The sequence below is a fragment of the Pinus tabuliformis genome, chromosome 6 (assembly GCF_031772625.1).
Source record: "Pinus tabuliformis cultivar Carrire ecotype Pingquan chromosome 6, CPIR1, whole genome shotgun sequence".
Taxonomy (NCBI): domain Eukaryota; kingdom Viridiplantae; phylum Streptophyta; class Pinopsida; order Pinales; family Pinaceae; genus Pinus; species Pinus tabuliformis.
Genome location: NC_142292.1, coordinates 1576990057 through 1577011379, shown reverse-complemented (window position 1 = coordinate 1577011379; position 21323 = coordinate 1576990057). Strand labels below are relative to the sequence as shown.

General features: G+C 35.0%; 2 protein-coding genes across 2 annotated transcripts; both read right to left on the bottom strand.

Annotated features, from left to right (window-relative positions):
- Positions 1–1921: 1921 nt before the first annotated feature.
- On the bottom strand, positions 1922–9876 carry LOC149264824 (DNA polymerase delta catalytic subunit-like; the record flags this gene model as incomplete). The annotated part of the gene is made up of 15 exons (XM_089400943.1): positions 1922–2009; positions 2192–2279; positions 2396–2469; positions 2738–2900; positions 3035–3122; positions 3454–3528; positions 3734–3805; positions 7632–7804; positions 7943–8057; positions 8308–8421; positions 8600–8679; positions 9151–9238; positions 9351–9407; positions 9500–9565; positions 9778–9876. Coding segments are annotated over 15 exons (1440 nt in total), but the record flags the coding sequence as incomplete, so codon positions are not given.
- A 9032-nt stretch (positions 9877–18908) lies between these two features.
- Positions 18909–19466, bottom strand: LOC149264823 (60S ribosomal export protein NMD3-like). Its single transcript, XM_089400941.1, has one exon. The coding sequence runs from the start codon at positions 19464–19466 to the stop codon at positions 18909–18911; it is 558 nt and encodes a 185-aa protein (XP_089257067.1).
- Positions 19467–21323: the final 1857 nt, after the last annotated feature.

Below are 21323 nucleotides of genomic sequence, written 5' to 3'. Positions count from 1 at the left end.
GACTTAGCAAAATCGCTAAGGAGAGGTGGGTCCCTTGTCTCACAAACAAGGGGGTCTCATACACCAATGGGGTAGAGTATGTATGCCTACATAGACTTAGAAAAATCGCTGAGGAGAGGTGGGTCCCTTGTCCCACAAACAAGGGGGTCTCAGACATCAATTTGGTATCTTGCTTTTCTTTGACCTTAAATATCTATCTATATATATATATATATATATATATATATATATATATATATATATATATATATATATATATATATATTAACATTTGCACATTCTATATATTATGTAATAGTTTTTTTGTGTTTTAAGTATGTATTTAACATGTGGTGAAATTTGTTATACAAAAAAGAAATTTATCATTTATGGGAAGGATAAAATAATATCATATTTTCCTAATAAGTTGATTATTATATTTGAATTTATGAATTGGGATGGTAGGAAAATGTTTGTTGTTAATTATATATAAGTTAAAATATTAATTGAATTTTTTCTTTTTTAAAGTTTAAAGTATTTTATTGGTGTGCACATTATATCTTTCATAACACTTTTTCAAAATTATAATAGTCTTACTCTCACTAGATTTGTTCACATATATGTGAGATATCAAAGTTTCTACATAAAACAAAAGTAATTTCGATACATTAAACATCATATAGATAAAGGTCTAGAAAAACAACCATAAGCAATCCAAAAAAGGCAATCATCTCAAAAATCAAAAAATGTCATAACAGTTAGGTCTCCTAGGTTGGTAGTAGGGGTACTGTAAGCTTGACTTCACATTGGATGTGGTTCTCCATATGATTCAAGCAAGCTTCCATCTTCTCAAGGTTATCTTGCATTTTTCATCGATTCTAATTGATGTCATTAAGGAATGAAATCATATCATTTCTATCATCATACTTTTATTCTAAGATTCACCTCAATAGAGTCTTCAGGTGCCGGTGAAGAGTACTAACATGCATGTAATGGTTCCTCCTACCCTTGGTATTCACAAGCTCCAGGAGCTAGTGAGAAACTTCATCCATAAATTCAGTATCAAAGAAGGTCTATCTATCTTGACAGATATGCATTTCTAACAGAGCTTATAATATTAATCCTATCCATATTAATCCTCACCAAGCACACAATATAAAAAATTATTAAAAAAAAAATAAATGTCCATAATTCAAACTATTGTCTCTCTAGAGACAATAAAAAAATTATTTAAAAAAAAAATAAATGTCCATAATTCAAACTAATGTCTCTCTAGAGACAATATAAAAAATTATTTAAAAAAAATAAATGTCCATAATTCAAACTATTGTCTCTCTAGAGACAATATAAAAAAATATTTCAAAAAAAAATAAATGTCCATAATTCAAACTATTGTCTCTCTAGAGACAATAAAAAAAATTATTTAAAAAAAAAAATCTGCTCAAACTATTGTCTCGGATTTGCTCTTGCCAAAAATTATTTAAAAAAAAAAAAATCTGCTCAAACTATTGTCTCGGATTTTCTCTTGCCAATCTATCTGTGTATCCATCTCTATCTACCTATCCATCCATCCATCCATTCAACTATATGCATGTCTGGATATGCATATGTAATCCTGCAGATCTATGTTTTATAGTGTGTGATCTCCTAAAATTTGGGATATGCGTGCACATTGCATTTATAGGGTGTGCCTTGGGAAGTATATATCCATTTTGACTTTTTCTCCATCTCATTTGCAAGGAGAAAAGATATATCAAATTGGTTAACATTAAATAACAAGGACTTGACAATTACTGTACAATAAATAAACCATGCTCATCCTGATTCAGGGACCAAATAAATTCCTTGGTCCATTAAATTAGAGAAACATACACTAGAGAAAATTTAGGAAAACAAAAATATTCGATAATACAAAAAATTACAAGCTAGACAGGCAACATCCTCAAAACTGCCAGCGCTCTAGTTGCACCTCTGCTTCAGTTAGGTATTTCTGAGCTTTCTTCCTACGATAAAATATTGGGCAGTCACGACTGCAATAAGGATAGGACATCAATGTAAGTATAAAAGAGATAGTAATTGTAAAAATAAAAAATAAAACATCCTATTAATTAAAAACAAATACATGATCACACAAATGTTACAAAATACATCCATAATGTAAATTTAAATCATGTTATGAAAATGTAATACTTGAAATATAGCATTCAAAAACCTTGTGCAAAGAACATCTTGGTGCAGAGAGCCTTGGCACCGCTGACATTGTGTCCATAGTTTACCAAAGAGCATTTCTAATTCCCTCACTGACATTGATCAAATATAAGTGTCATATGATATAAAATCTAGGTGAGAACAATAGACACAAGGCCTACTTTAAATTCTCCAAATAAAGAGTAATGGTATTAGAATACCAGCTTACCATTTGCAACTATTTTCTGATATAATTCTGCTCCTCTTCCTTTGCAATGTGAACAAAGTGTCTGATCTTCTTTGCTGCAATGGCAACATGAAATCAGGTAACATCATGAATTTCAGTATGAAGCAACCTAACCAGACATTCTTATTATAAGAAAGCTAGACAATTTCTTACAAGGAGAGCAGGCATGGAATCATGCAACCTCATAGATTTTTCCACATCAAAAAGATGAACCCTAGTAGCTTTCTAAAGCGCCAAATTGAAATAATAGTTACTCTCAATTGTGCACTACTATAAGCAAGGAAACCACATGCAGGACACCCTCTACTTGTATTAACTGAATACCTGATAGGTGTTTTACAACCAATACAACTGAGTTGTTTCTTGGCACATTTCATAATTCCACTATTTGAAGGAGTTGATATGGAAACTGCTCGTGTGTGACTACCATGAAGAAGCTCCTTGCTTGCATTCTTCAAAATGGGCTCAAATATTCTCAACAGCGGTTACAGAGCAAAAACAGGCACTAATAAAAAACACTTAGCTAGAAAGAATTACTATCTATCAAGATATATTTGAAACACTGGTGAAATTTTCAAAAAGAGCATAAACTGCAAGTGATGATGCTTTGGTCTTTCACCTTGCTTAGTTGATTCTCCAGATAATATTGTGGATCAATAGGGATTTTATTCTCCAGTACGTAAATTGGATCCTTAGATTTCTCATATGCCTGAGCCCAAGTAAATACATTAGTCATTATATCCATAATCCCTCTGTAAATTATGCCTCCAAATAAAACATAACAAAATAATTAAAATAACCATTTTTTAGTGCAATATCGAGACTTATGCTGAGCACAGAAGGGGTTAATTATTACCTTGGCACCTTTTGCAACCTTTATGATGACATATGGAACACGATCACCCACAGTTGGAGTAGTTGCAACATCCCTCTGTAAACCAGGGGCAACTTGGCTTTAAAACACAACAAAATAATTAAAATAACCATTTTTTAGTGCAATATCGAGACTTATGCTGAGCATAGAAGGGGTTAATTATTACCTTGGCACCTTTTGCAGCCTTTATGATGACATATGGAACACAATCACCCACAGTTGGAGTAGTTGCAGCATCCCTCTGTAAACCAGGGGCAACTTGGCTTTAAAACACGACATCAATTTAAAAAATCCAACAATGGACTCATTGTCAATAAAAAGCAAAATATTACAAGAGTCTTTAGATGCACTGCAGTAACAAAAATAGAGAGATAGGATTGAAATGGAACCAGAAGGCATTGCACCATTCATTATACTTGTTTTGAGAAGTTATTTCCAGTATTTACCTTCCGCATGCGCTCAGCTAGTTCCACGTGTGCTGCCTTGACTGCATAGTCATCTCCAGTCTTTGTCAGACCCTGACTCAACAAAGAGATTGTTAGCACAGGCAAACAACAATGCCCTTAAGAATATGATGATAGCCTTGATAAAGGATATGACCTACAAACATCTGTTTCTGCCGCAGCTAAACAGTAATCAATTTTTCTCAGCATGAGATTAAAAATGCAGATATATTATATATTGTCATGTTTTGATTCTCTTCAATTGTATAAGAGACTCCCTTGACACTTCTTCCTCCCATTGCTAGCAGTAAATATTAACTGAATCCCTTCCAAGTACAGAATGTAGGGAGACATTTTAATGACATAGGTGATTGTTGTACAGGGGATCTGTTAGATATCACTGAACTAGTGAAACATTGTGTGAAAATATCACCAACCCCCACCCCTAGATTTGTCATCAACTGTTTTCTACAAATCAGCAAATGTAAAATTGATTCTCCAGAAGTTAATTTATCCAAGCAGATTGTTTGTGTACTTAAAAGGCACATTGTATCCAAAAAATGTGAAAGAAGAGAAGCATACCCGACACCAAATCTAGCAACTTCACCTGCATCAATAGTTACTGATGAGCCCCAAAAATGGACAATTATTTGGGCTCATTCAACCTCCTAATTTGACTTAATCCACCATTCTCATTAGTTCATTGCATGTTTTTGATTATATTTATGTTAATAGAGTGAATTTGGTTAGTCATTATGCCAACAAGTCTAATGGGTGCTTTGTGTAGCCTTTTTGGTCAACTTGGAGACAAAATTGAAGGTCTTAATGAGCACTTGGCAGCCAAATTCGTGGGAGAACAAGCTAGAGGATTTGTAGGAAGGTGTCCCCTTCATTTATGGGCCCTTACCTTGAATTCTCCACCATCGGCTCGGAGTTCAAGGGCCACCGAATCAATCAGCACAAGGGCAGCCAAGCAAGTCAAGTAGGACTGCTGTTAACTACAAGTCTTGGGTAGCCGAGTCCCTAAATTTTAGGAGGACTGTTGGGTCCTCAAATTGTATAAATAAGAGGGCTTAAGACCTCATTTCAGTTAGTCAATTTGGGTTAGCCAGGTTAGATAGTGGATGTTAGCTAGTTAGCCAGTAGATAGTAGCTAGTAGTTAGTCATTTCGTAGCCTTGTTGTAGTCATTTTGTAATTCGATTTGTATGCAATAGATTAGCTTTGCTTTCAGCTCATTCTCAAGCTCTCCTTGTGGACAGTTTTGATGTAACTCTTCATTCTTGATTAATAAAGATGAATTCAGCTTTGCACCAGCTCTAAATCTCTCTTGGGAGGCTGTAGCTCTTGGGGTTGGGCCCATCTCAAGCGCCCAGTACCTCCCTTGTTTATCTTTATATGTGTTTGCTGCGTTCTTAAAATAAAATCTGCTCTTTAGATCTTGCTTTGTTATTTTGGTTGTTTTTGTTGGTTAAAGTAGCTTTTTATGTTTGGGAGTCGATTGGTAGGAGTTTGTCATGCATTTATATCTTTCGGAATGTTCTTGCTCACGTGATGTACTTGGTTCTCTTTCCAAACAAGGCTGTTGTTTATTCATTTCATTGACAATTAGATTAAGTTAGCTAGGACTTAGTTTGTTTGCAAGAATTCATTGATTCGGTTGAATGTACATTGTGCAGGGCATCTCTATCACTCACTCACTTGGTCAAGCTTCATCAGAGCCATCTGATTCATCCCATATCTAGGCTTCTCGCTTCACACCCATCCTCTTGCCCATGTAAACCTACCTTCTTCTCCATTGTTGTCTCAACTACCTTAAAGCCAAATTAGCCTTCCACATATCATCTCACCACTCCATCCATCAGTTCCTGGGTCACTTCAGACCCCCATCCTACCTCCATAACCTTCCATGCATCTTCCATCAATCACCCATCCTCAAAAATCCCATTTCGAAACATCCTGTAGAAGAATTACAGAACATCCTGTAGAAACCCCTGCAGACTTCCTGTAGAAGTCCATAACCTCGGTTGCATAGCATCCAGACTTTGTGAAACTCTCGGAAAGAATGTTAGGGATCCCTTAGACCCTCTCTGTACCATCCCAACCTTTTCCAAGCATTCCTCCTCCTTGATCCATCCCTGCACAGTGAAAAGCCAGTCAAAAGCACATGCATGATAATTCTAATAACTTAATCAAAAATACAAAAAGACGTTTTCTTCAGATAGTGATAACTTAGACACATGAATTTTACCTTCCTAGAAGTAATGGCATCTCTTCTCGTAGTTTGCATTCTCATTTTTGCATCAGTAGGACTAGTTGGTAGAATTAGGGTTTGCTAGGGTTTGTGTTTCTTTTTGGCTTTTAGTTTCTTTTCGCAAGTAGATTAGCTTCCTTTGAGTTAGCTTTCGTCCATCAGTTAAAAAGCTTCTTCTAAGAGCTCATAGAAGTTGGCTTGAGCCCCTAGCGGACTTGTGCCAGCTGACCAAGTGACAGCTGCGGCAAGAGCTAGTACTTGTGCATACAGCACCGTCGCTTCCAAGTTTGTTACGAACTACCGGGTTGATAAAATTAGAGATAGGAAGCTCCAGGAGTTGTAGCATTATTGCTACAATACTGGAGCCCACCAGTTACAAAGACGTTAGTTTATGATATGTCATTTTATTAAGTCCATGTTTGGACAATTTTGATGTCTAATTGCAATTTGCCACAAAGTCATGAAACCTGTCTAATTTAAGCAGAAACAGAGTAAAAATTGGTAATTTGAACCGGATTTGGTATTGAAATAGATTGCTGAGAATCATTTTAAGTAAACTCACCATAGAATTGAATAAAAGCAGATGGAATAAAAAATGGGATCACAATGAGAGCAATCCACATAAGGCTCTTCAAGGGCCACCATCCTGAATGCCACGAGTCACGACATTCATGCAACTTCGTAGTTCCAACTGTTGTAAGAAACATAGCGAAATAAAATATCTGAGGTGATGTTAAGGTAAATAGTTCAGACTCCAGAGGCCTATCTCTATGGTCCAATACTGTCGGGGAAAATAACGTGCTTGACATCGCATGAAGTGACCGAGATGCATGTGCCACTTATAGTCAAATGGCATTGATACGTGGATATGATTTTATGTAAGTTATGTTGCCATGGTTATGCATTTGAAAATTGCCAAGGCCACTTGCATGTTAAATCCCCTAGAAATAATCTGGTTTGTAACCAATGGGTGGTTAGTTCTGCATGAAAATTCAGATCTTGATACTGATTCGGATTTACCTTCTGTGAAAGACATGATGCCACTTCAAAATTAAAAAGCTCATGACAAGAAATTAGAATACGGTATCCAATGTGTTTAAAATCCAAACAACTTGTAAGGCATATAAAATTTAAAATTGGATACAAAGCAGCCCAGGCTTACTTGAAGCACACCTTCTGTACCTAAGCAGTCATGACCTCCTTGACAGCCTTTCAAATCTATAAAAACGAAGATCTCAAATTCATATATATATATATATATATATATATATATATATATATATATAGATATATATAACAAAGAAAACAACATACAATGTAAATTAGGTTCATTTTCCAAAGCCAAATGTAATAACATGTATATCAAAAGAATAATAATCTAAATGGATGCAGATAAGTTAAATAGCTATTTGAAAAATTCACGATTTTATGAGAATTTAAGTAAAGTTAAAAGTTGTAAAATCATGTGAAATGTCCCGAAGTAGGTATATAGTGTATACTTCTAACACTTGAAACCAGGAATATGTAATAAGTGACTTGCTCGCAATGTAAATCTCCTCTTCCCCCTATCATATTTTCTCCATTTCAAAAGTAACAAATGGTCAAACAAATTTGGTCATAAACATGCAGAAGGATTCATTGTTCTCACCTTAGTTATCACCAAAAGTGACAAATCCATTTTGTTCATTAACAAGTCAGAAATAGTGTTCTTGACATACTTCACTACACCAGGTATTACACGATCAATGAGTATTTTGTGAAGGCACTCTGTAGCCAAGTTCTTCACCAGCAGGCAATTGCCCCTTCGCACTATTTCAATGCCTGTTGATATGGAATATTTAAAACATCAAGAATATTTAATAATTAAGAAGGCATCAAATAAATTATTTTTCTAAGAGCATTTTGAGCCTTCAAAAACACTAAGGCCTGTCTTTGAAACAAAAAGATCAGGTTTGTCACCTTTAGTATCCATTTTTTCATAAGCATCTGGCTTTGTCCACAACAACCCAGCGTATCTTTTCTTGCTGATCAAAAAGTATGGGTAGTATATTTTTTCAAATTCTAGTTTAATAGGCTGCATAAAATCATATGTTAAATAACGCACTGATTAGATGCCAAAGATGCACCAAACAGATGCAGATAAGCCACATAAAAGCATAACTGATCATCTTGTCCTGTGCATATTTACAAAGATATCATGGAAGTGGAATGTCAAAACAAGATTAGTTTTAAAAAGAAAGGTGATATTAAAACATTCATCCCTACAAAAACATCATTAACAACTCTAGAGGCTTCACGGATATTTAAAATTCTTGACACTGTACCTTTGTAAATGTACCACTAATATAATCTGAGGCTTCCCTCCCTAGTGTCATGGCCTCTTCTATATTTGGTACACCAAACTGTATCATAACTAAATCTGTATCTCCATATACAACCTAGATTCAAATATAAAAATATAATATCAAGCTTTACAGTAGAAATCTTGGTTAGGATCAGATCACCCATTATGATTTCAAGAACTTGGACTATCACCAATACAAAAAGTGTACTTCCTGTCATTACTGATCTAGTTCAAAGGTTACAAATGCCATTAGTTGCTAAATAATAGCCTACCTCAGCATTGTATTGGTAACCACCAACTATTCTGAACCTTTCTTCAACTAGCCTCTTTGTATGCTCTATCATTTGATAGCCTGACAGGTCGAAAAAAAATAAGATGATTAATGATATGAAATTTTAAAACAATACGTAAAATCGATATTGTCTAATGGAATAGAGAATGTGTCAAAAGATCAAACTGGACTTGTAATCAAAATATAATAAGAGGGCCTAAGCATATCATCTTGATTCTTAGTTGTACAAGTACACATGACTAAATAATGCAATTCAAGAACTCAATCTTATTTGTACAATATTGTATTTACAGTTCGTATCCAAAACATTATGCCAAGAGGAAGAAAAAAATTACATGGATATAACTGATGCCCAAAAATAATCAATGTGAATAGCTGATACATGCATATATAGAATAAGAGAGGACAACAAGCATCTCTATCTTGTAAGTAAAAGAAGCACCAATAACATTACAACTAGGAAAAACAAGGGGAGAATCAAGGTGTCCATGGATTTAATGTTTTTTTTCCATGGAAGAAGTGTGAAATTACCATAGCTCGTCACACTCGATGAACTCTCCAAACAGGGAAATTGCCCAACAGTGGCACCAGTGAACCCATAAACTGAATTCGCACTGATCTGCAAGTGCACACAATCAAAACTATTTTATGCGTTTCACCAACATACCTAGTTTTAATTTTATTCCATGTCCAAGCCATAATTAATACAGACTTGACAAAGTTGTAATTACCTTCAAAGCCAATTGTCGGCCATCCAAGACAGCCTTTTCAAAAGGATCTTTAGCCTCCTAAACAAGATTACAGGAAGTTAAAAACTGAGATGCTAAGTGGAAAAAATACAAGCATGTAACATGAACATAGGAAGCACTTAGTTCACCACCTTTAGGTCTACCTTGGCTCTTTTCCTGGCAGCCATTAACTCTTCTAGGATCTCTGGTAATATGCCCTAGGTAACAGGAAAAAGAGCATTCAATTTAGCATCATCGAAAATGGTCAGCATATGATGGTTAAAAAGTAAATAATGAAATAAGTGTCAGCGATCATCGTAAAAAGTCATCTATGAAAAATAAGCCCATCCTGATCCAGCTTCAAATAAATGCCAAAGCCTAAATATATTTTTGAGTTATAACAAATCACAAGCAAGGAGAAAGTGTATACCTTCTGTAAAGTTGGCTTCACAAAAGTCTCACCCGATGGTGATTTATTTACACACTCTGGCTGGAGATTAAATTTTGCAATGTCCTTTGACCTCACCAATGTTGAGAAGGATCAAAAGCCATTTTGTAACTGTTTTAGTTGATAGTGCGAATATCTCAATCTTCCAATAATACAACTTATATGGGGATGCCTAAGGGGCAGGGCTACTTAACAGATGCCAGGCTTATTGGTCTCTGTATGCATTTCTCTTTCAGACCCAGTATAGATGTACAATTTTAGTGACAACTAAGACAATGAGAATGCTCAAGTGGCCTAATTATCATCATTCACAACTATCATGAAGGAGTAGGATGATAGGTTTTTATTTCATATATCAGATAAAAATTCAACCATCAAATTGGGAAGATCTTACGGAAGGAGTAGGATAAGGGATTTTTGTGAAAACTGGGTAAACATTCCATTTGCATCATGAAATAGCACATATCGAATTCACATGGTAAAGCATAATCCCAATATAGTAGCGTTTTCAAAATTGTTGTATTCATATTATCAGAATCTACCATTGCAATAAATTTCAGCATAGATTGGATAGCAGGATTCCAATGAAAACAAATTGGGAAAGAGGCTAATCATTATATTCTTCCAGTTATCCTATTCTATAAGGTTCATGGTGAAATCACAATGTTCTCTTGTTTAAATTGTATTTTTGAATGCAGATATGGATTCAGCACGTTGGAAAACCCCAAGGTTTTCCCAAGGTATATGAATTGTGGGACTCGATAACTTTAAATTACAATTTTCCTAATATTTCAACAGATTTTGAGCAAAATCAACCAGAAAAGCTGTCCAAAACAGGGCCAAAAGGTCGCCCCGTTAGACTACTGCGATGGGCAATTGGAAAATCATCATCAGTAAGTTGAGGTTCGAGTTAATTGGGTATCCTATTGCCTCATAAGTTAGGGCCTAATGGATCCCAGATATAGTAGCCTTTTATGCAGTACGCCTGGTAACTGCATCCTCTGTTGCATCTCTTACCATGAATGTATGTCAACCAACTATATATTTGAAGATCAAACCCTAAAACAGAGCACTTCCCATTGCCATAATGTTTATAGCTTAACCACTGTAAATCCATTTGTACATAAATCAACATTTTTATATGCTCAAAATCCACTAAAGCATGCAACAGCTCAAAGCACTGTGCCAGTGTGCCCTTTAAGTACCTCACATACCTTAGACCATGGAGCATATTTGCAGCAACCTCAGCTCAACCATATATTAGCAACCAATCTGGACAATAAATTGGTGTCTAAGCCCCCCTTGTTTGTGAGACAAGGGATCTCATGCACACAGCAATTTGACTGCTAAATTCTACTAGATATGTTAGGGAACCTATATACTTTTTGTATGCTGATGAATCAACCAAATTTGAATCTTAATCTACTGATAACTTCAAAATATGTATCATAAAAGTAGCCTATGGTTTATTGTCCATTATCCAAAACTTCTTCAGAATCTCAATTGCTTACTTACCCCTATTCGAGGACCACTTCACCTCAACTCAGCCAAACCTCCAAGACCAAGAAATAACACATGAGGTGTATGTCCTTCATGTCAACTTCACTTGCCAGTTTCTTCTTACACCATGGGATAGAGTTTTTTTAACTAACTTTTAGGACCAGGTCATCTACATACAAGACAAATATAAGCATATCAAATTGATCATAATCAAACAAATAATACAAGTTAGGACTTGCAACAGTCTTAGTGATGCCCATAATATGTAAGTACTCATAAAAAAAACAAAGTATCTTCAAAATTTGTTTTGTTGCACACATAATTAGTTTATGTTTGGACCCTCACAACCTAGTGTGCTCCTTAGAAGCTAGAGCGATGCACGTTCAAGTTATTAAAATTTAACACATATCAATCCTTTTTGTCCTTTTTTTGGGAGGCGCTACATTAATTGTGGGTGTGGAATGCTCATCACATTGAACACCCTCCTCATTATTTCTGTTTTCCATTCACTGAAATTCAACAATGGTTTCCTGCCAAGGTTCAGGAATGACTATTGGATGATTTTGTGCAACAAGCAAATCATCATGTGCTTGTATCTCCTCCCCATGCTCACTCCCATATGTTTCACCTGATTCCTATACACAACACACTTTAACTTGTTATAATAACATTAAAACCTCTAATTGATTTATTGCATTATTCATATAATATTATAAACAACTAACCTCGGATCCATAACCAGTAATTATTTTTTCCCCTCGATTTATCATGTGTTGGCGAAGACCTTGGGAACCATGTAATACAACATATTTTAGGTCTTCCTCTGAAGCTTCCTTTTGAAACTGGTGAACCTACATTAACAAAGATAATCATATCTATAAGGTAAAATAACTAATAAGATACAATTAACTCAACATGACCATGGTTGCTTTTCCTAAAATAGAAAATATAATAGATGGAAATATCACTTACCATACCACCACGAATAATATTATATCCACCAGAGCCTAATTTGTGAGATCCAATTTTTGACACCCTAGCTTGGGTTGCTTTTCTTGTATCTCGTAGGCGTCTCTTAGCTCCTCCTTGTGTAGATGGCGTGTAGTTTGGATTTCTGAGGACTTTCCTCTTAAACTTGGCATCTTTCATAAGTTCATCCCACGTCACTTGGTCTGTGATCCAAGCTGGACGTGGATACATCAAGTTTTTTGTCAACTTTGTCCTTAAATTGGACCTCTTTGAGTACATGTATTTACTTGCAATCTGTAAAATAAGTTCCTTATCAAATCCAGGATTACCAAATGCTATTACTACATCTTTAAATAGTTTCTCTTTTTTGGCATTGGCGTGTTTCCTCCAATCCATTTGGATGGTATTTCCAAATAATTGTTCTGCACGACGAAAAATAAAGTGATAAAATTTCAGCCCTGTTTCATCCTTCAAGACATTTCCTTCTGAAGTGAGCAAGATTGTAACTTCTTGCATTCCTTTTGTGGTCACCGATGATATTGTTGTAGTCTTAGGGATTGAGGAAGGTTCCCTTATAGATACATTAGGCACTATGCAACTTACTTCCTGCATTTACAATGAAATTGTGGAACTATTAAGAACCCAACCAAAATATGAAACTATTTTTCATATCTAAAATAATGATCCTAAACATAACAAATGAAATTATAAAAAAAATAAAAATAATTTTACTTGTTGATCTCTTGCAGGAGCTACACTCTCCAACAATGACATTTCCCATAACTGAATTTGTTCAATTATTTCTTGTCTGATTTGAACATTTGCAGGAATATCTGGTAGGAGCCTTAACATTCTTGTTTGTGAGTCTATAAGACTCCTCAAAGAAACTTGTTCTGGTCCTGGTGGGAGAATGCTGACTAGACCCACATTTGATGTAGAGGGCATGTTATGGGGTTCTGGTCTAGGTGTAGATGGCATAAAATGACCCTCTATACCAACAGATTGTGTAAAGGGCATGTTATGGGGTTCTGGTCTAAGTGTAGATGGCATAACATGACCCTCTATACCAACAGATTGTATACTTGTTGGAGTCACCCTAGAAACATCCTGCAAGGCACAAATATAAATAATAAGATGGAATAACAGATGAATAATGTTGAAATATGTAACTAGGTTTGGTATTCATAATGACATATCTAATCACAATTCTATGTAATTTATGTAAAAAAAGGAAAAAGAAGATCATTTTTGTTATGACGGAGGCATGGGTTTCATGAACACATGAAGAAGCAAGTCCCATTATAGAATGATAGTATCTCGGAAGACTCATTAAAAGAAGGTCATGAAGGTGGCAAATGATCAATGAAATGTATAGTAAAGTTGCAAATAATCATGGCCACCAAAATACTAATCAGTATAGATAGGTGTCCATGAGGTATGTATAATAATTTTCTTTTAAAGGGCCCATCATAAGATGTAGTAGGGTTGAATTTATGGGTTTATATTTTAAGAAATACCCTAGTATTTAGAAACCTTAATCTTAAGGTATTTGCTCCCTATGATTTGATTTCTAGGGCATGGGATAAACTCTAGAATGACATAAAGGGAAAAGAGTATGATCTAAGGTTTGAATTTAAGAAACCCTAAAAAGGCCTCTTGATTACATAAAAACCCTAAAAAAGTAACTTGACATCATGTTTTGGAATAACATATTGCTTGGGTTACTTGTTAAAATAATATTGCATGTACAAGAAGAAAAAAACAGATGGGGTGATCCATTTGAAGGCATGATGTAGCTCTTCGTAACACCTCATAAATCATGGAGTCGTTGTGCAAAAACTTTATTAAATATATGCCCTAGATTTCTCAACAAATAACATAATCAAACTCACATAAATAAATGGTTGAATCTTACATCTTGCATAACATTAGATGTATATGGGGGCATTAATGATCCCTGCATGCCAACAAAATGCATGCTTAGTAAAAACACAAATATTAATAAATATATATAGTGAAATAAGTTAACTAAATGCACAAAAATATTGATCAAGTTTTACCACTATCATTACCTTAGATGTTTTATAAGGTGTTATAGGGGTTGGAATGACTTTAGTGATTGCCTGCATTCCACAAACATAAATTAGCATAATATAATAAGGAATATAAGATAATTGAACATATAAAAGACAATATTCAAGCTTACCTCATGCATCATCATAGCAGCGTCTTGCCCTCGTGCATTTGTTAACATTTCCATAAAAGTACTGAATATCATTGAATTCCCCATAGTAGCATCGGTAACACCCATGGGTACATTCTTAAAAAAACACATAATAACATAAAAATAAGAAAACCTTGATAAAAAAAACCGATAAGAAAATAGAATCGGTAACACAAAATATGTGTTGAGTGAGCATTGAAGATCTATCCAACACTTTGAGGCAAGCTTATTAGAGTGTTCCAACAAGCATTTAACTAGTCAAAAACAAACTTTTGAAGTATCATTTTAAAGTTATTTCTAAAAACAAATCCAACCTCTAACTAAATCAACAACATAAATAATACAAATACCAAAAGCAACATAAATACCTGGTCTGCCATTTTGTATAGAATAATGTAATAGAAATCTGCAAAGAAAAGTTTGTGGACACTAGTTAGGATCATTACATAAATAAATGTTGAAATATATGACAACGTGTAAAACCATAAAATTATTCTAAAATATGTTGGTTTAAACTTCTATGCATGTAATACTAATTTCATTGAGGAGTTCTCTGGATTATATTACAAAGGGTAATGCACTATCTTAAATTGTTGTCGCATAATGCAAAGTAATCTCTGTAGAATATCTCCTTGCTGCCTATAAACATTACTTCACTATCTCATTGCAGCCACAATCAACTCCAAACCAGACCTTGCTTGCCTCAAAACCCCAGACCATACCTCAAGATGATTTGTTGCCACATAAAAACCTTAGGGGTGATTCGTTGCCACAAACAATCCCTTATAGGTGGTTCGCTGCCACAATTGATACCTCAGGGATGATCTGTTGTCATCAATAGTGCCTTAGAGGTATCTTTCTATCTCAGAATTGCTTCATAGACATATTGCTGCCACAGTGAAGCCTCAGATTTAATGTGCTACTATAGATAATGCCTTAGAGATAGGCCAATGCCTCAGATAATGTCTCAGGGATGATTCGCTACCCAGATAATGCCTCAAGATAGTTTGCTGCCACAGTTAGTGTCTGTTCGATCATTTATATAACAACATTCAGAAGTTGGATTAAAGTGAGAGATTTTAGAAAATTAAATGAAAGTCTGGTTGGTTGACTCTCTACAATTATGGATTGAAACCAACGAGGTTCCATATATGGTGCTCAAAAAATAAACAATGTTCCTAACAAACAAGCATCATTTTGTATATAAACTAGCAATTGTCCCAAAAGGTACAAAGAGAGGCCGATAGGATTATTAAATTGGAATTGTTGAATTTTTCTAGAAGAGATGTTGGTTCAAGTATCTTTCTGGTTGTACTCTTTGATCCTTTGTTAATATGGAATCAATAGAATTTTCATCAGAGTAGACTACTTTGATCCAAAACACCCAAAAGAACATAATAAACCCTGAACACGTGAAATATAAATGAGGAGCACAATTCCTAAGAAGAATAATGATAAGTTATACTATGACTCCTTAGATACTAGGAGAATAACTCCTGATACCCAAAATATTGCAATATCAAATGATCATAGACAATTGTGCATGTCAATGATCATAATAATATCATATATACTAATTCTCAGCCATTACATTACACCAAATATATACTAATTCTCAGCCATTACTAGTGTAGTTCTAGTTCCAGGACTCCTTAAATTCACTGGAGGGCCATAACAATTACCTCCCTTCTAGGAATGCTTCATTCCGAAAGCATAAGATCCAAATTACTCAAAAAAGTATGACAAGGATTGACAGACAAATATAGATGGAGAGTACAGCTCCCAAGAATAATAATAATGATAACTTACAGAACAATTTCTAAGATACTAAGAGAATATAACCCCTAATAAGTTATAACCCAAAATATCATAATTTTATTAGATAGTATAGAACAGTAAATATGAATTGACTATAATAATCTCCTATATATACTAATTCTCAACCATTACTCACATAGACCAAATTCCCAAGGATATCTACCCTTTGCTTATACAAGTGACCCTTATATTTGCTAGAAGACCATAACATAGACCCGGCTTAATATATTCCAGTGGTTTAATGATTAACATAAACATTGAGTTTACAAATAATGACAGCCATGAAATACTAAATGTTTTATCAAACATGCAGGAGAGGTATTTCTGCTGCCAAATCAAAACATAATTGGAGGTGACAATGCCAAACAAATAGCAATAAATGGTTTGAAAACTCAGTACAGTTGAATGGAAATGGCATCAAACAGCAAGCATTCAAAATATTTCTCGGAATTCTTATTGTAAGGTCAAATAGAACACATTCAAGTGTGACCCCTTACAACTACAGTAACTAATTTGGATAATAACAATTAACCTACCAATAAGAAATGTCAAAAACAGTTAGGTTGCCTACAAACAGTTAACTAGGCAAACAAGAATCGTTCAAGATCCACAACAGAACTAAAACGAAAATGGTGAAGCCCCTGCTGAACAAGGCAATTACAAGCAAGTCCTTAATAAAGCTGAAACCACAAGTAAATTGCAGGGCTCTGGAATTGTTAAAAGATTCTCCAAGGAATTAGAACAGCCATTGTACCTATTTATCTTTTTGTAACTCTATAATGCCTATATTTATTTTGTAAAGGGGACATCCTTGGACACAGAGTCCCAATCTTGAAGGATATCCTCAACATCCTGGACATGGGGAATAATGTCGTCTGCAATTGATAGGGTGACAATCATCAAAGCCTCTCTTAAATTGTGGTATGTATGAATTGTCTTCATCCTTTATTCCCTAACAGCGTAATTCTTCCCATGTAATTTATGGCAGTCAGAAAGCATTCCTCCTTGTGTAAGTCTTGCCATAACTGCTCCTTCCTAGATGCATATCAGTTTTAATAAACTCTCAACCCTGTGTGTCAGTTTCAACTCTTTGGAGAAAAGCAAGGACAGAGAATCTAGTCCTGACTTCAAACACCAAAACCCAGTTTTTGTTGGTTGTACTGTGAGAGCATTTAATGAACTATTTCACCCTGTCAACTAGAGGTTTCAATGTGTGACTAGCAAAGCAAAGAACACTTTTCGTTTAATAAATTTACTCTCTTATCGTTCCAACAATCTTCTAATGCTACAAACAACAATGATTTTCTCCAATCAGCAGCATGAAAATAACATATACGATACCTTCATATTTTTCCTCTTTGTTTTCTTGATGATAAAGTTTTAAGAATACCGTGAATCTGAAGATATGACCTTCTACCTCCAGATAGCAGTAAACATGAATAGAATCTAGGGACAGGAGCAACAATGAACTCTACCATCAACTTTTTCCTCTTTGTTTTTTTGATGATCAAGTTTTAAGAATACCTGGAATCTGAAGAGACAACCTATTGCCTTCAGATAACAGCGAACATCAATAGTATTCAGGGGATAGGAGCAACAATGAACTTGTGTAATTAGCATCTGGTCACAAAAGCCTCTAGAAAACAAACCAAAATGATGATTTTTTCAGCAGAAATGTATTCTTATTACCATTAACTACTTCTTCATGATGGCAGCAACATCATCTTCTAGAGTGGTCTCTTCAATGTTTCATATTCTAAAGCAAAAATGGTTCCCTAGTTATTTTAACTTTTCATAAAAATTCAGCAAATTCATCTTCTGGAGTAGTCTCTTCAATGTTTCATATTCTAAAGAAAAAATGGTTCCCTAGTTATTTTAACTTTTCATAAAAATGCAGCAAATTTAGCAGAAGTGGCAGATTCAATAGCAGTGGTAAGGAACCTCAAATCTGGAGAAATGCTTTGTGTGACATCATCAAATTCTACACCTGGAAGGCCTTTTCTTCAAAATTTTGCAATGAACAACCACAAAATCAGCAGCCACACCAATTGGAAAACCACACAAGTATCCAACAGATGCAAAATAGTTGTAGTAAACACAATTTATCCAGCACATAAAAAATGCAATGTCACCTCAGCATTCTTAAAGCATCATTTCATCTGTTGCAGTGTTTATGTGGCAAATGCATACAACATCCATACATTATACTATTAATCTATTCATCTGTGCAACTTACAAAATGACAGTACGATTTCCAAGCATCATAATGGCAATAAAAATACAAACAACTGCAATAATTTAATGGAAAAGCAATGTTAGTGTCTGCAATAAATTAAGCCATGCAATTCTTCTTAACTCAAACGTACAGCTCAAACATATCATTACTAATGCTGCTGCGCCAATCTTCAATATGCTAGCTCCAATAAATGCCACTGATAGGCTGACAAAAGGTCTGCACATCATGACAATCAACTGCAGAAGATTTTTGTTGGAAATGATATCTCTACCATTGTGTAGCTGTGATACCACATTGATTTTGAGCATGAAGGTTTTCACAGTGAGTAATAAATGTACTGTGATTTTCTGAAATGTGTTTTAACAATTAGCCTTCCATTTCTTCATCTTCGTGCTCATCATCCTCGAGTGTAAGATCACCAAGAAGCTCATCCAAAGGTACAAAAGGAACATCTTCACCATCTGTCATAGACACTATATCCGCTCGCTGATAATTTTCATTTCTGTACAATGCAATCTTGGATCGCATCTCCTGGTCTTCCTCCAGTTCATCCAAAAACTTTTCATAGTCCTCCCATTCCTTCGCATCCTCCATTCTGCCTCTGGAAGATGGTTCAACCTCCATGGGCAATGTCTTAAGCTTCCAAGGCCTAGGCTTGCCCTGCTTCTTCTGGCGCTTCTCTTCGTAACTTTTCTTCACCAAAACCACATCTAGAAGATTAATTCCTTTGTATTTATCTAAATCCACATCATTAGTATTTGCACCATAGAGATCAAAACCAAGAGCATAGTCACCAGGACTCAAAAGATGGCCCAGATGAGTTTTCATTGTAAAAATAGTGTCATTCTTTCCAAAGTCTGAAACACGGGCTACCTTTTCCTCTGCTAATGAATACTTGATACCATCCACAGTAGTCAAACCCATCTTTGTTGTATTTTTAGATGATGTCATGGTCTATGGCAAGAACGATACAGAGACTAAAGCATATTTAGAACTCCCTCCATGCTAAGTTGAATGCCAAGCATTCAAAATATGATTTCTTCGAAAAGCTAAAGTGATTAGGCACAGATTGAATGAAATACAGTCAACCCTGCAAAAAAATGTAGCTCTGAAGGAACATTGACAACCCTTTCTTGACAATATACAACAGCAAAGAAGCATCCGATGTTGCTGTCCTCGGATATTGCTAAAATACTAAGGTGCCAATTTTTGGTATGGAAATGGAAATGGAAGTAAGATACATGGAGGGAAAAGAAAAATAAAATTTACTCCTTCCAGGAGTGTACACCTCTCATCTAATGATATTACACAAAAATTATGCCACCAATCATCTCATTCACTCAAATATTGTTTATTCCACGAATCTGGATGTAATAGAAGGTAAAATCCCCTTATAACTGATCACAAAATTAAGTGCTTACCAGTGAAGAAAATACATAAGGGGTTCAACATCTGGTCGTGATCCGCTCTTTTTCGTCTTTCATCTTCTATCTATTGACTTTCTTTTGCAGTAAGCTACATCAGCAGTTAGGGATCTGTATGTTTCCAGGGTTTTTTTATGTTTTGACACTTGTTCTCATAATAACGCCTATTATAAATTACAAGTTTCCAACGACTGCTGAAGTTATTCAAAATTGTTGTACAAGCAAGTGTTCCCATGAATTCCACTCATTTAAATCTGAACACAAAAACAACATTTAAATCTGAACACAAAAACAGCAAATACCCGCAAAAACAAGGTTTAAAAACACAAAACAGACCCCTGATTACTCGAAATATTACAGGGATATCAGAGAATAAATAAATCCCTGAAAATTGTATTAAGTTTCTCAAAACGATAAGAGTAGTTCCGTACCTCTTTAAAGAACAGTGGATGGTATCGAATTGTATAGAATTGTTACGAAGAGTATCCTAGTGTTTCTGTTTCAGAAAGGAATTTCGGGGTCACCCAGGATGTCTTCATTAGAAAGATAATATAGCTGCTAAATAGACAACTACAACGTCAGTGACAACAGGATGGGCTATAGCAAGGGAGAAAGGCACGTCAATTTCTTATCAGTACAAATAAGGTTTTTCACAAACCTCTTCTTGTATGAAAATGTCTTTGTCATAAATAAAGAGTTTTGTGATCTGAGTGACCCCTATATTTACTAAGAGGTAATCACAATTGACATGTTATCTTGCCAGTTGTAGTATTATGCTCGTCATTCCAGGGCAGCAGAGTATCGGATTCTGTTATGCGTATGACCATGACATGATATCTTTGATTCCTATATTTTGTCTTCAAGTTCTGAATTATTGGCTATACCAAAAAAGAAGAAAAAAGTAAAACTAGCCATCTTCAAGCAAAACTTGTGCAACAAATTCCTTCTTTATTAAGAATCATCTATTACGAGCAAGCTCCAACAACTACCAGTTGTGGCAGTTCATTACATGTACGGGCAAAGACTCAAAGCTGGGGTTTCGTTGTGACAAGTACTGGGGATACATGAATCTTTGCTTTCTTGTTTAAATAAAGGAGTGTTAGTGGTATTCAAATAGAAGGAAGACAAAATCAAGGCAACAACTGGCCATTCATTAGCCTAAACAAAGGAATTACACAAGGAATTCTAATTTTGCGAGAATGACAAAACTTGGTAAAAAATACAGATGGCAAAGATCAACAGGAATAAAATTGTTTCCAAAGTTACGAACATGAATATATCAGTAAAAAGGATAGCTGGTTAAATATGTGGCCAAATTTCCCTTTTTAAAGAGAGGTGGAAAAAATTTCAGAGCTCT

What these genes read in the sequence shown, in the direction of transcription:
- LOC149264823 (XM_089400941.1), bottom strand. Translation starts at nt 19,466, where the DNA reads ATGGGTTTGACTACTGTGGATGGTATCAAGTATTCATTAGCAGAGGAA.